We start from the raw sequence: 15,515 nt of genomic DNA, 5'->3' as shown, positions 1-15,515 counted from the left end.
GAAAACGAATGAATGGATTACTTCTGCTTTATTGTTTGCTAAACCATTTGCGTTCCACTAGGCTATTCGAACAGATCTAATGAATTTTATTAATTAATGTTGTCAGCGTGGTAAGGATCATGCTGTTTTGATTCATTAGTTGGGTGAACATTGCTTTAAATTCTTGATTTCCTGCTCTTACTGCTTGGGCATATGATTGGATTCCATTCTGTTGTTGGTACTGTGATTGTTGACTCTGATACTGTGAAGTTGGTGCTGGGTTAACATTTTGATGTGGGTTCTGATTATGGGTTGTCTGATTTCCGCGTTGTCTATTATTTCTTACATTTTGCAAGTCCTTGTAAATTACGCAGCCTTTATAGTTTGCAGTGTGTTCTCCGTTACACAGGGCATATTTTGCTGGTGTATTTCTGGGTTTTGTACATTCTGGCGTTGGATGACTTCCTCCACATTTCACGCATGCGTAAGGTCTAGTACAATACGCTTTTGTGTGTCCATAACGTTGACAGCGCTGACACTGTGTTATATTTTTCTTTCTGTGAGGAGGTTCAAAGCTGACTTTCATATTGCCGATAGAATCCAGTGTATAAATGTGTTTGTTGTTTTCTTTCGGTTCTAGGTCCACATAGAACATTGACAGTGGTGATTTATTGACTCTGTGTAAGACGTTAATGATATTACGGACAGTATGCCCTGATTTAGCTAGTTCACTTTTTATTTCTTCAACTGGCATCGAGTGGTGTAAATTTCTTATAACTACCCTATAAGCTCTATCTTGTTTTGCTTGGTATGTGTGGTGAACTATTTTGCTGCTATTTAAATGCTGTATAAGTTTTCTGTATGACTCAATAGTTTTTGTGTTTATTTTTATTGTGTCATTTGGGAGAGCTTTCGACTGGTAGTCTTCTGCTTTAATGACTGTCGATAGGTTTTCAGTCATCTTTTTGATATCATTTACCCCATAGATAAATATAGGTGGAGGTTTAGGTGTTACTGGTGTGTTATTATTATCAGTTAGGTTTTCTAATGGTTCAAATCTGTTGTTTGTACTCACTTGCATTGTTGTTATGTTATCATCTTTGGGGTTTGCTTTTCTTTTTTTTGTAATTTTTTTGACTGTTGGCCAATCATGGACATTTTCTATGGTTTCGTCGTCTTCGTCGCTTGAGTTTTCCATGACAACTTCCTCTCCACTGAGGATGTATTGGGAAGCATTTGATGTATTCGGTTGATCCATTGGAGGTACAGGGAGGTTTTGGTTATATTGGTGATTATTGTTTGGGAATGGAGTAGGCGGGATATATTGGTTTGTTGTCTGTTGGCTGCTCGGGAATTCATAAAATGGGGGCGATATTACTGGAGATTGTTGAGGCTGTGTATATATTTGGGGCACATTATACAATCCCCCATTTGACACTTGATTTTGGTGGTACATTTCCTTAATATAGTACGCCACTGAGTTCAAAATTAATCACATAAATAGTCATTTAGAATTAATCACTCAAATCGTTTTTTACTTTTTATTTCACTAATTACTATAAATAAACTAGTCCCGGCCGATAGCCGAGACCGGCACAAAAACTTGGAACTTGGATCTCGAGAGCGATGTGGTACGTCTTTACTGCTGGGAATCCAAATACACACTTCGGTTGAGATATGCAACTGAAATTTGGTAGGTTTTAAAAGGTAGTTATTGAGAATTTTTTGACATACAATTAAAATTTTTATATTCAACATTGGCGTGCATACGGGATATATCTAAAATATTTATACCCGTATGCACGCCAATGGTGAATATAAAATTCTTATTTGTATGCCAAAAATGCGCAATAACTACCTCTTAAAACCTACCAAAAACGAAGCATTTGTGGACATATCTTTATAAAGCAAACAGTCATTATTTTTTCATGCAGAATTACCCCATAAAGTCTGTCGCACTTATTTAGAAACACCCTGTATTAATGCAGAACATGGCTAGTTGTTAAAGTACCTAACTTTTTTATTATCCAACATATGCAAATAAATCAAAAAAGAAAATGTTAAGAAAGTCTAAGGCTAGAAGTGAGTTTTAATTTCACTATTTTATTTATGCTATAATATTCCACAGCCGAGTGTTCCGAACTTTAAGGAAAAAACACAGTATGATTGTTACACCCGGTATAAAATGACATTTACTTGTCTAGCAACAATATTAATAGATTGAGATTCTTAAATAATAAAGCTATAAGATACTAAAAAATCACTCAAATCGGACAACAGGTTTAGGAAATTCGAGGCATCAAACGTGTATAATTCATCTAGTGTCCTAATAATTTTTTGCCCGCCAGTGTATTACTGAAAATTCTGAAATAATAATAGCATTCATGAGTAGTAGACATTTATTAAATAAATGGGGTTTAAATAAATCAGATTTTTTACCCGCGAGGGTTAGAAATCCTCGGTATCTGATTCTTCTCTTCATCATCAGAAAAATCCCATTCCGAATCTGTACCTTTTAAAGTGATGACAAGTTTTTCCATATTATTTTCTGTTGTTGCTTGTTGAACCAAAAATCCTTGCTGGCATTTTTTGCATAGTTGCATCGGCCTTGCCACTCAATTGGATTAAGATCTGGGAAATATGGAGGTCATCTTAAAATTTTAAGACGTATCGTGTGATAGTCGCCTATTTGAGTACTAGATTTGAAAATTAAGGTTATTTTGCATATTGTCTGTGTTGAGTGAATGTATGTTTCATTCTTATACACTATAGGGCGATCTTCTTCTTGGTATTTATTATCAGCACTTAAGTAGTGTATACGAAGCTTCTGGATGTCATATCTTTTCATTAGAAGTCTTCGATTTGTTATTTTCCAACGGAAACCAGTGTCCCTTATAATTAATCTTCTAAAATTTCTTAAAAACTACCTTGACCGCCTCCAGCATCTCTGAATTTAGACAGAATATTTTTTAGCTAAGGTACTTCTGCATTGCTCGTGTGCAAATATGAATAATAAGCCTCTTTGTCAATGTCTTCAAAAGTTTGCTTCTTTTTTCTGTTATATGTTTTCTTGGAGAGGAAAACGAGGAGCATTGTCCTGCAATTACATATATTCTATTAGTGGCAGCATAAAGCAGTTGCTATGGATACCAAATAAAATATGGTATACGTATTTGTTTACTACTGCTTTCTAGAAGACAACTTGTTCAATTTTAGTTTGTTCAACCGAGACTCTATAAATTATTGTACTTTCGGAAACACCTGTCGCTGCTACCTCACGCGATTTTATGCTATGATGAGGTATTGTAACACCTTCTTCAGCTTCCTTTTTCATGAAGCTAACACATTAGCAATTATTTCTCGACTTTGACTATTAATAGGTTGTCCGGATATTTGATCTTAAGCTATAAAATAATAACAGAATACACAAATACAAAACGTAGAATGACAACAATAAAAAAAATCAAATTTAAATACCGCGAGTAGGAAACAATGCAACACTGTAAAAATTCCGAGCTGATCATTCTTTAACATCTACTCACGAATGGCTTTGCTCAACACCCACTTTCAAATTTGTTTCGGCGCAGTGACAACTTTATTTCACGAGATATATGTTCGCCTGTACTTAAGTTTCGTTCTTATAGACCCTAGGGGAGAGTGGGGCACATTCGGCCTGGGAGCACATTCAGTCACTGCAAATAATTTAAGTAAGCAGAATTTTTCTCTAGAAATGTGCAACAATCCATCTTCACTTTAGTTGTTGGTATTTCTGCAATAAACAGCGTCCAAATATTTGTTTTGTTTTAAGTGTGTTTTTTCAAGCTAAAGATATGTTTTTAAACAAATATATTTTATGTAATTTAGAGTTTCTGTTGCTGCCCACATATTTTTGTAAAAATTTGCTCACATTAAATTGAAAATCGCTAAGCTTTGTTTTTAAACCAAGAGGAGTAAACTAAAAAGACAGATTCACACCCAAGAAAGTCACTAGAAATATCACAAATACATCTTCTTTTGGGTTGATTATATCGGCCTATGACGGTAATCCATAAATATTATATTATACTAATACGCCACTAAAGAGTTTTAAAAACAACTGTTTTTTATATAAAAACAGACTAAAAATCTAACAATTAAAGGAATAACGCAGAAAATAATTTAATAATAAAATAATTTAATTAACCTATGAAATGCCAATAGTGTCAAAATTTTTTAAAGGTCATTAGTGTCAAAATTTGATAACAGTGGAGTAAACTTGCCTGAGGTTGGACCAATTACAAACAAGCTTTACGGCGCGGGAAATTTGAATTACTCCTCTTGGTTTAAGAACAGACCAGAAGGTCACAATAAATTTTTCATGCTTGCAAAGTCAGACGGGGTACTTTCGACCGGCCTAATGGGGTACATTCTGCAGTGGCCGATTGTGTCCCACACTAATTTAGTAGTAGTGATTGTTTTGATACTTTTTTGTATTGCAGTTGGTAAGAAATCACCAAAATAAAACAGATCGAGCAAATCTAAGTGAGTAGCATATAAAAGATGCTCTACAAAATGTCTTTTCAAGAAATGTGTCCCAAAGAGGGGCAGCCAGAACGTTTAATTTAAAAAGACAAACTTACATTAAGAACATATAAGTAATGCTTAGAATTTGCAATGAGATCTGGAATACCGGAAAGTGGCCAAATGACTGTAATTATCGTACAGTAGCGTTGATATCTCACGCGAGCAAAGTACTTCTAACAATAATCAACGAAAGATTAAAATCCATTCTCTTACCGCAAATTCCACAAGAACAATGCGGATTCGTCCCAGGTAGGGGAACAAGAAAACACATTCTTAATATTCGTCAAATTATCGAAAAATCTCGAGAGTTTAACATAGAAACATATTTGTGCTTTGTTGACTACTCCAAGGCCTTCGATAACGTAAAATGGGATAAAATGTGGCATATACTTAAAGAAATGGGTATACCAGAACATCTAATCTATCTATTACAAGCACTTTATGTAAATAACACCGCTAATGTAAGAGTTAATAATGTATTTTCGAAAAACTTCAAATTAAAATCTGGAGTGCGGCAGGGATGTATAATATCCCCCATTATATTCAATATATATAGTGAACACATTATGCGTGAAGTTTTTGAGGAATGGCAAGGTGGAGCAACGATAGGAGGAAGAAAAATAAAAAACCTGTGTTATGCTGATGACACTGTTATATTGGCGTCTTCACCAGAAGAACTGGAAGAAATTATGAATAGGCTAGGAACGGTGAGTACAGAATATGGTTGAAAATAAATATACAGAAAACCAAAGTAATGATCATCGATAGAATCCGAAACAACCAACCGGAGATAAGAGACTTGGCAGGTTACAAAGTGGTCAGACAATTTAATTACTTAGGCTCCGTTATTACTAACAGTGGAGGATGCGAAGACGAGACCTGTAGGCGCATCATAATGGCCAGATCGGCAACAGCCAAACTCACAAAAATATGGAAGAATACTGACATTACAAAAAACACAAAATTACGCCTTGTTCGAGCGTTAATATTTCCTATCGCCACCTACACTTCAGAGACTTGGACCGTCAAAAAAGCAGATGCAAAATGTATAATGGCATTTGAAATGTGGGTCTACCGGAGAATGTTGCGCATACCATGGACCGCACATCGCACAAATAATTCAATATTAGCCGAACTTAACATAAAAACTAGACTCAGCACAACTATCAACCAAAATATACTGAGATATTTTGGACATATAACTAGAAGAAGGGAAGGCATGGAACGAATGATAGTTGAAGGCAACGTAGAGGGCAGAAGATCCAGAGAAAGATCTCCATTACGATGGTCGGACCAAATAAGGGACATGACTGGTTACTCATTCTCCGAAGCAAAACAACACGCACAGGAGAGAGAGGATTGGATTGAAATAGTCAAACGACTTACATGACGCCACTACATCCTTACGAAGGATAACAGATAGAGGAGGATATTAAGAACAATGACGGCTGAAGAGTTTTTACAAAAGTGTGACGATGATGGATACGAGAGCGAAAATGCAAGAGTAGGTAAGTTGATTGTTTTTGTTTTAAATATTTTTTTGATATACTTTTGTAATAATTATAATAAAATAAATAAATAAATAAACACATCCTTACATACATACATACATACAGTGCGGTGGAATAACTGTTGCCCCCCACTGTTAACTTGCTTATTTTAAGAATATAAGCAAAACGCTCAGACAGGTCGATTTTTAAACTAACCATAGTATATTATCGCATCAACGTTTCGAACTTTACGCAATCCCTCTTCAGGTGACAGCCATAACTTTGATTTTTTAAATGGTAAAGTACATCATGTGACACCCCATTTAACAGCTTTTGAAATACTGATTTCAAAAATGTATAATACTTTAATCCTTTTTGAAATCGTAGGCGCAAAATTTCGGTCGAACACTTTCTAAACGCATTTATTTTTTTAGAATTCTGAGAAAACTAATGAGTATTTTTGAAAAATTTAAACGCAGAATGAAAGATTGATTATTACCGAGGGCTGATAGTCCCTTAGAATAAATAAAAAGTTTCTTTTGAATGATATATTTGAAATTAAAAATCACACTAAATTTTCTCTTTTTTCTCCACTGTGACTTATTAAAATAAACATTATAGGAGTTCTCAGGGACTCTGAACTATCGAGAATACTGTAATATTTCATACTGCGTTTAAATTTTTCAAAAATACTTTTCAGGTTTCGAAAAAAAAAATGATTGCATTTAGAAAGAATTCGACCGAAATTTTGCACCTATGCTCTCAAACAGGATTAAAGTATTATACATTTTTGAAATCAGTATTTTAAGAGCTTTGAAATGAGGTGTCACATGATGTACTTTCCCATTTAAAAAAATCAAAGTTATGGCTGTCACCTGAAGAGGGATCGCGTAAAGTTTGAAACATTGATGCTATAATATACTATGGTTAGTTTAAAAATCGACCTGTCCGAGCGTTTTGCTCATATTCTTAAAATAAGCAAGTTAAAAGGGGGGGCAACACTTATTCCACCGCACTGTATAAACATAGATGAATGAATACTCTATGTTTCTAAAAGGCAGAAAGAGATTGGCTACTTGGCTTTATGAAAAGGCACTCTATGAAAAGAGGTCTCGGATTTAATAAAACAAGAATGGAGGAATTTTTCCAAAATTGCAAGATAGTGTTACAAAAACATAATTTTAGCACTGATCAACTTTGAGGAGTAGGAGGGTGCAGTACAACCGGTTCACAACAGAGGGCTTCCAGGAAAAAAAACTGATCAACTTTAACTTGGACGAAACAGGTGTAACAACAGTCCTACCCCCTCCCAAAATTGTAGCACCAAAGGATAAGAAGCAAATAATTCTAGTATCGTCAGCCAAAAGAGGTGAACTTGCAACAGTTGTAGGAGTTATAAGCGTTGTAGGAAACGCATTACCACCGATTTACATATTTTCCAGAGAAAGAAATACGAAGACTATTTATGTGAGGCACCGAAGTGTAGCATTTGGGAATAAGTCTGGGTGGATGACTAAAGACCATTTTATTAAAACTCTGAGGCACGTTGTCAAATACACAAAATGTGATAAGGAAAACAAAATATTATTGCTGCTGGACAACCATGAGTCGCACACCAGCCTAGACACAATACTTCATGGGTGAGATAATGGAATAGTAATGCTTTCGTTTCCTCCACATACTTCCCATAAACTCCAACCACTTGATGTGGGAGTTTATGGTCCTTTTAGTAAATGCTCCATTGCCTAAATAGTCCAAGTAATGAAGCTTAAAATAGGACAAAACCTCGCAATTTTTACAGAAAGGATCGAAATGCTTGATAATTTGAGAATAAATAATGGTTAGTCCAAGGATCAATATCTATATGATGCCGAAAGGCGCTTTTACCATGGGGGTGGTTGCCACCCCATCTCGGGGGTGGAAATTTTTATTATATTTTGACCACAAAAGTTGGTAAAAACATTCATCCTAAGCAAAAAACGTTCTATACATTTTTTTTTTGTAAAATTAATAGTTTTCGATTTACTCGCTATTGAAAGTGTTGGTTTTATATCGGAAAAACCAATGTTTTTAATAAGCTTTCTGCTAATAACTCCAAAAGTTTTCGTTTTATCAAAACAACTTTATCCAACAAAAATGTACCTTTTGAAAAAATAAACAAAACTGTTTTTTTTTAAATTTTCTTTAGGGCCAACAGTTATCGAGATATGCTTTATTATATGTTAGCTCTCCTTTGTCAAATGCTAAATATTGTAGTTTCAAAGTCAAAAGACGGGAAAACTATGCATTTTTCAAGGATAACTTGTTGAAACTAATTTATAGTTAATTATTAAATTATATAGTTATAATTATAGTTATAATTAATAAAGTATTTTCATCTATACCTAATTTTAAAGTATTATAATTTAAAATATCTATCTTCAGAAATAAAAAAAGTATCTAGCTTAAAAATTAAGTGACTTATAATGAAAAGAATGTCAGTCCCTATTTTTTTTCAGCGAAAAAGTGATCGGAAGCAACCTCCTTATCACCACCCTAATTAAAATTAATCATTGACCTTATTTGGTCTTCTTTATTTATGTATTATTAATCGGATCTAGAAGTTTGACTGGTTTAGAATTAATAGTTTTTTAAAAAATGGAGTTAAAAGCGAATAAATTTTTGTAGTTTGGAAAAAATGGCGTTTTCTTCAGAATAGAAAGATTAGCATCAGAGATACGAAAAATGTTTCAATATGAAATTGTAGCTTATTTAATTCCCAAGAACCTGGTTTGCAAAAATTTTTTCTACAGTAAAAATTGAGTGAACTATTTACAATTAAAACTTGTAATAACATGCAAAAACCACCTTTACCAACCCTTTCAAGACCACCTCTTTTTGCGACTGAGCATTTTAAAAAGATTGAATATTAATAGATCTTGTAAAAACCTACAAAATTATTTTTTACCAAACTTTCTAGGATAAAAATTAAAAAAGTTAGTTAAAAAATCTTTTTATTTTTTAAAAAATAAGGAGAAATCCAATTGGAAGCATAATAATGTAAGTTGGCAGTGTTTTTAGTCATTGGCCTTATCATTCTTCTTTATTTATGTATTAGAAATAGATCCTAAAAGTTTGATTGGCTTAGAATGATTAGTTTTTAAAAATCTAGAGCTAAAAGCGAATAAGGAATTATTGAAGTTTGGTAAAAAATGCCATTTTCTTCAAAACAGGGTTGTTTCGTTTTAAACATTTTGTTTTAAACAACTGCTTTAAACATGTTTTAAACATTTCCTTATATTTAAAACAGTTTTTGTTTAAAACACTTAAATTAAACAAGCGTTTTCTTTATTAAAATAATAAATAAATATGAAAAAAATTCTCAAATACATTATACAAACTTTTTAACAAACATATTATTTATTAACTAATAAATGGAATGTAACAAAAATTGGAAAACTTAAAACATTTTGCGTACAAGAGTTAATAAATTTCTCAAAACTATTCCAGTCTCATAGTAATCTTGTAATCTAAAATTATCGATCTGATATCTGATCAGTCACGTCATCACTGATGCAATTAAGCTCTTTAAAAATTGAAACCAACTTAGCAGCTTTGACATTGCTTAGCCGATTACATAGTTTGGAATGGTAAAGAGTATGTTGAGAAGAAGAGTCTTTCCTATGTTGGCTGACGATGCATTAGCTCTGTGGAGCTGTTAAGCAAATTCCAATCCTGTAGTATTTATATTTTTCATAGAACGCCACCATGTCTATAGTATTACATAAATGTTTAGGAAACATAATATGGTTTAATTTAAAGGGTACACACTTTGCCTGGTAATTAATAATAATTGGTAATGCTTCTGGATGATAATTTATTGTCTGATAATTTCTGTTTCTTTATTGAAATGGTCAAAGCCATTTCCATACACTCCTTGAAGCTCCTTCGTATCACGTACAAAAATTCGCTGTTTGCATGTTTCAAAAAAACACTAAACACCACAAAATAAGTTACAGTAGTTATTATTGCAATAGTCAACTTGCAATACGAATTTATAAATAGTAAATAGTCTGGGTTCCCCCAGGCAATAGCTCCTAATTGCAATTGGGTTTCTTATCTATTATGTTACAGAAAAGTTAAAATCAAAGTTATTAATATTATGTTTAGAAAATATGATTTAAACAATGATTTATTTGTTTAAAACATAAAATTTAAAATAAAAAACGCATGTTTAAAACAAAAAAAATGTTTAAAATAAAAAAACATGTGTTTTAAACATGTTTTTTATTTGTTTAAAACGTAAAAGTAAAAAACAAAATAAAACAAGTTTAGAACAAGAAAAAAACGTTAAAAAAACATGTGTTTTGTATAAAATTAAAAAACATGTTTTTTTGCAACCCTGCTTCAAAATAGAAAGATTAGCATCAGAGATACAAAAAAATTAAGTATGAAATTGTAGGTTATTTAATTCCCAAGAACTTGGTGTGAAAAAATTTTTTCTACGGCAAAAATTGAGTGAATCATAAATGAGTATTATCGAAAAACATTGATTTTTTCGATATAAAAATAACATTTTTGATAGCGAATAAATCGAAAACTATTAATTTTATCAAAAAAATGTATAGAATATTTTTTGCTTAGAATGAATGTTTTTATCAACTTTTGCGGTCAAAATATAATAAAAAATTTCCATCATAAAAAATTTTCGGAATCATAGATTTTGATCCTTGGACTATCCACTACTTATTCTCAAATTTTCAAGGAAATCGATCCATTCTGTAAAAATTGCGAGGTGAAAAGCTTTGGTTCCTGGACTATAAATAAGTGGATGATAAATAATCCGGGGAAAACTGTAGCTGTTAAAAATATCCCAAAAATTACAAAACAATTATTTTTAGAGGTATTTTCCCTTAGAAATATTACAAGCTCCTTTGAAAACCAGGAATATGGCCCCTTAATTTACAAGCATTTAGTGACGCAGATTTTGAGGCCACTAAGGTCTATAAGAATGAATCAAGATGTGAAAATATCTCAGATCAAGATGCAGACTTTGAAATAAATAATCAGCCATCTACTTCAAAACGTGTCAGTGCAGTCCTTGATGACTCTGCAAAATAATAATGAAAAGTGGGGGATCGACAGCGACAAAACAGTTCCGAGCAAAATTCTAAGTACTCAATATGTAAGACCTTTCCCAATAGTTAAAAAACGTCAAGATAAAAAAAGAAAAATTAATGATGAAAAGAAAAATTAATTATGACCGATCATATTGACTGTAAGTACGCCAATGGTGAATATTAAATTCTTAATTTTGTGTCAAAAAATCCGCAATAACTATCTCTTAAAACCTAACAAATTTCATTTTCATATCTCAACTGGTTTTAAAGCAATAAATAAATCGTCAGTTTGTAAGAAAAAATTCAACATCCCGTATCTCAGAAACGAAACATTTGTGGACATACGTTTATAAAGCCAACTGTCATTATTTTTTCATGCAGAATTACCCCTTAAAGTTTGTCGCATTAATTTAGAAACACTGTGTATTGATGAAGAACATGTCTAGTTGTTAAAGTACATAACTATTTTATTATCGCAACATGAACGAATGAATAAAAAAACACAATGTTAAGAAAACCTGAGACTCAGGGGCGTCATTTGGGCGTCCAGGGGGGCATTTGCCCCCCTTGGCCCTGAAAATGACTGAAATTTACAAAAAATACATCAATATTCATCATAACATCATATATAATGTATTGTATATATAGTGCTTGCCCCCCCCCCAACAAAATTTCAAATGACGCTCCGGTTTTCTCAGTGAGACTATAGTTGGGTTTTAATTTCAGTATTTTATAAATGCTACAATATTCCACAGGGTGATGTGAACTTTGAGAAAAAAACACAGTTTGATTGGTACACCTGGTATATGATGAAGATTTACCTGTTTAGCAACAATATTATTACAGTGGTATTGTTAAATAATCGGGCTATAACATGCTCAAAAAAATCACTTAAAACAGCCAACAGATTTAGAAAATATGAGACATCAAAAACGACCAAATTTTTAAGTGGGCCGATTTCTATGCACGTAAGTTTAGTATGTTCTACACTACATTGTCCATTTTGCTCACTTGCATCGTTCATGTTTGTGTTTTTTGAAGCTTTTTTTTGTAATAAGGAAAAAAGCAATACATTGTAAATAATACAACCAAAAACTAATTCAACCACTTGGAGAGAACGAATATAAACTACAGAGCAACTGGTTTGATCTCAGAGTACAAAATTTTACTGATACAACCAATACTTCACCCATTTCCAACGGGTTAACCCCTATATTTTGGTGGCTCAAGGGGAAATGGATTTTAAAATTAAATATACATACCTTTATAAATGATTTTAATTAAGTATTTTTTTAAAGCCTTTTTAAAAATAAAATATATACCTAGTGATATACAATAAAACCTCCGTTAACCGAAACCTTTTAACCGAAACATCATTTAACCAAAATGGCTGACAGTTTCAATAACTTCATCAATAAAAAGTAAATTTAAAGAAAGCAATAAAATTAAGGAAAATGCACATGTTTAGAATCTTCTATTTTCTGTTGTATTTTCCTTTGACAATGGTGCTTTGCAGCTATATCTCTCCAACAATACTATGTATGTAAGTTAATACAAGAACAATACAAAAAACCGAAAAATTATTGTTATCCGAAACCGTCTCCCCCCCCCCCCCCCATTTATTTCGGTTAATGGAGGTTTTACTGTAATATTATATACTACTATACCGAGCAGAACCTTAGAAAGGGCCAAGAAAATGTATCGGACAGATGCAGGTGTTCATAAATAAATGCCTAAGGAAAATTCTTAACATTTACTGGCCAAACCGCATATCAAACCAAGAGGTATGGAAAAGAACCAGGAATCTATATCTAATGTAAAAGGAAATGGAGTTGGATGGGGCACACACTAAGGAGGCCTGACACAGATATAGTGAGGCAAGCCTTAGAATACACACCACATGTAAAGAGAAGACCAAGTAAACCTACAGAAACGTGGAAAAAACGTGTCAAGAAAGAAATTAATGCTATTGGGAAAACCTAGGCAGAAACAAAGATCAGTGCAAAGGATAGGACCCACATCACTGAATAGGACAGAATGGAGGCAGACAGTTGACGCTCAAAGCTCTGCATGGAGTGAAGAGGAATAAGTAAGTATAAGATATAATATTGTTTTAGAAGCTTGTTTTTGTATTTTATACCTGAAATAGTGAACTCGATTGTCTGTTAATGCCTTCCTCAACACATTCAAATCAACAAGAAACCCTCTATCATTGTGAAAGTTATTCCTATTTACACTACTTCTACTAGGAAATATTTTGTTACTAACCTTTTTCAGTTTCTTGGTTTTCTTCAAATGAATTTCCATGTTGTTTTATATCAGTATTTATGTGCCACTTCTTCAAGTCTAAGGAATCATATCTGTCCAGAGTCACTTCTCTATTGGACTGCTCTTGAATTTCACATTTAAAGCCATTCAAAAGATAATTATCCAAGTCATTATTATACTCTATTTCTACTTTAAAGGTTTCCTCGCTAATTTCTTGTTTTACTTCCATTTTATTACACTTGTTTTGATTTATATGTACATATTCCAATTCCAAATTACAATAGTAATTTTACATCCAAGTAAGTGTATTCTGTCTAAATCAGGTCTAAACCACAGTATAGGAGGAATTCCTCCTATACTGTGTCTAAACTAAATCACAGCTACAGCACACTAGCACACCCCAAGAACGGGCCTTAATCAAATTTTATATTGTATAAAATATTTATACAATTTATACCTTTATTTGCAATTATTGGAGTTTCTTGAACCTCTACACTCTACTCCTAGGCCACAGTATATAGGTTTATACAACAATTTATACAACAATTCGTATGAGCAAAAAAACTGTGCCTAGGCTATGAGCCCTAACGGCCTATCCTATCGTGGCCTATCGCTATATGATCGCTATGTCGCTATCGCTATGGGAGAGATTAAATAGGTACGGATAAATATTACAACCCATTCCGCTGTGTTGCCAAATTTTTAATCAGTATAGAAACGCGGCAGATTTAAAAACATGTCAAAATTATTGTTTTAAGGTCGGGTCTTTTCACCTCTGTTTATTTTTATAATTTCAGCTTTAGCTTTAACCTAAACCTAACCTAACATAATTAGATTCAAAGATGATTTTATCGTTTTTATTTCCATTTTGGAAGAAGGAAATGTAAGTAAATCAAAGAATTACAACTTAAAAGAATAAGTATACAAAGTCATAAGGTTTAGAAATACATTTCCATATTTTAATCAGACAACGATATTGTTTTAGAAAGAAAACATTGATTATGCTGAAAAATTTACTGGAGAACTTGAACAAGAGGTAAATCCATTTTAAGTTAGTGGAAAACTGTTGATTTGTATGTAAAATAGAAGACAAAGACAAGTTTAAATAAAGACAAGCTAGCTAATGAAACAGATGCAGTGGTAATTATGTTTACATAATAATTATAGGTTTGTTCTAGCAAACAGTCAAACTAGTCAGAAACCGTCAGCAAACAGTTGGTCAGTGAGAAAACATAATACAGTCACCAGTGCTAACCCCTCTACTCGCTCTGGTCCACTATTCCCTGATGGTTTCAAACCGTTTGAAACTGATGCTAGAACAAACCTAATATGTACATATTATATGATTATTAATATTAACTGTTCAATGATGTAAAAATTTGTTAATGTGGGGAAAACTTTTATTTAAATTCAATACTATATTTCTGTAGTGGTATGGCAAAACTTGATGTTATGTCTGATTTTAGCCAGAATGAGATTATTTGTTTGATATGCTATTTAGTAACATTTCTTCAAGTTGGTAGAGTTTGGTATGTGTATGATGAAGGTAAAACCCCCTTTGTCCCACATATCTTTTGTGTAAAAGATATGCCCCCTTTTAACTTACAGTAGAACCCCGATTATCCGGTTGCAGATTATCTGTGCTATGATTTTCTATTACATACTCAAGTTGCATTTTTGAGGTTTTATCAAAATGGCGTCATTGTAAATCACTTGACGGAAACTCTATATGACGAAAGAGAGAGTCATAATGAAAGATTTATTTTTTTCTGTTATCTTTTATGGTAGGTACATATGTATGTGTATATGTACATATGTATTATACATAAGAAATACATGTTCGGATTATCCCTGCTTTTCAATACACCTTCGGTCCCGAGGAGGACGGATAATCGGGGTTCTACTGCATTAGGTAGTGCAGAACTTGATATATTACTTGATTTCTTATGTTGATTACTTTTCGTTTTTGAGTTGGCAAAACATGATTCAAACTTTCCAAATTCTCTCCTGAAAAATTAGGCTCGATGGACATATCAATCATTGTCAAAACTCTCCATATTTATAATCCATCCAACTGGTATATTGAATAGTAAACTAGGGCTAAAAACCAACTATG

The 15,515-nt window shown here is 32.7% G+C and overlaps 1 protein-coding gene across 5 annotated transcripts in view; it reads right to left on the bottom strand.

Annotated features, from left to right (window-relative positions):
- Window positions 1–14,012, bottom strand: part of LOC126889647 (zinc finger protein 271-like) — a 28,353-nt gene extending 14,341 nt beyond the window's left edge. For 2 of the 5 annotated variants that reach the window (XM_050658154.1, XM_050658153.1), the window contains exon 1: window positions 13,400–14,012. In XM_050658154.1, the coding sequence (XP_050514111.1) occupies window positions 13,400–13,628 (229 nt within the window). In that variant the 5' untranslated portion in view covers window positions 13,629–14,012. The remainder of the gene's footprint in view (window positions 1–13,399) is intronic. The other 3 variants (XM_050658151.1, XM_050658152.1, XM_050658150.1) reach the window with 2 other exon arrangements.
- Between the last annotated feature and the right edge of the window lie 1,503 nt (window positions 14,013–15,515).

Source organism: Diabrotica virgifera, chromosome 8 (genome assembly GCF_917563875.1).
Source record: "Diabrotica virgifera virgifera chromosome 8, PGI_DIABVI_V3a".
Classification (NCBI taxonomy): domain Eukaryota; kingdom Metazoa; phylum Arthropoda; class Insecta; order Coleoptera; family Chrysomelidae; genus Diabrotica; species Diabrotica virgifera.
The sequence above is the reverse complement of the archived record's forward strand: the minus strand, read 5'-3'. Positions and strand labels throughout refer to the sequence as shown.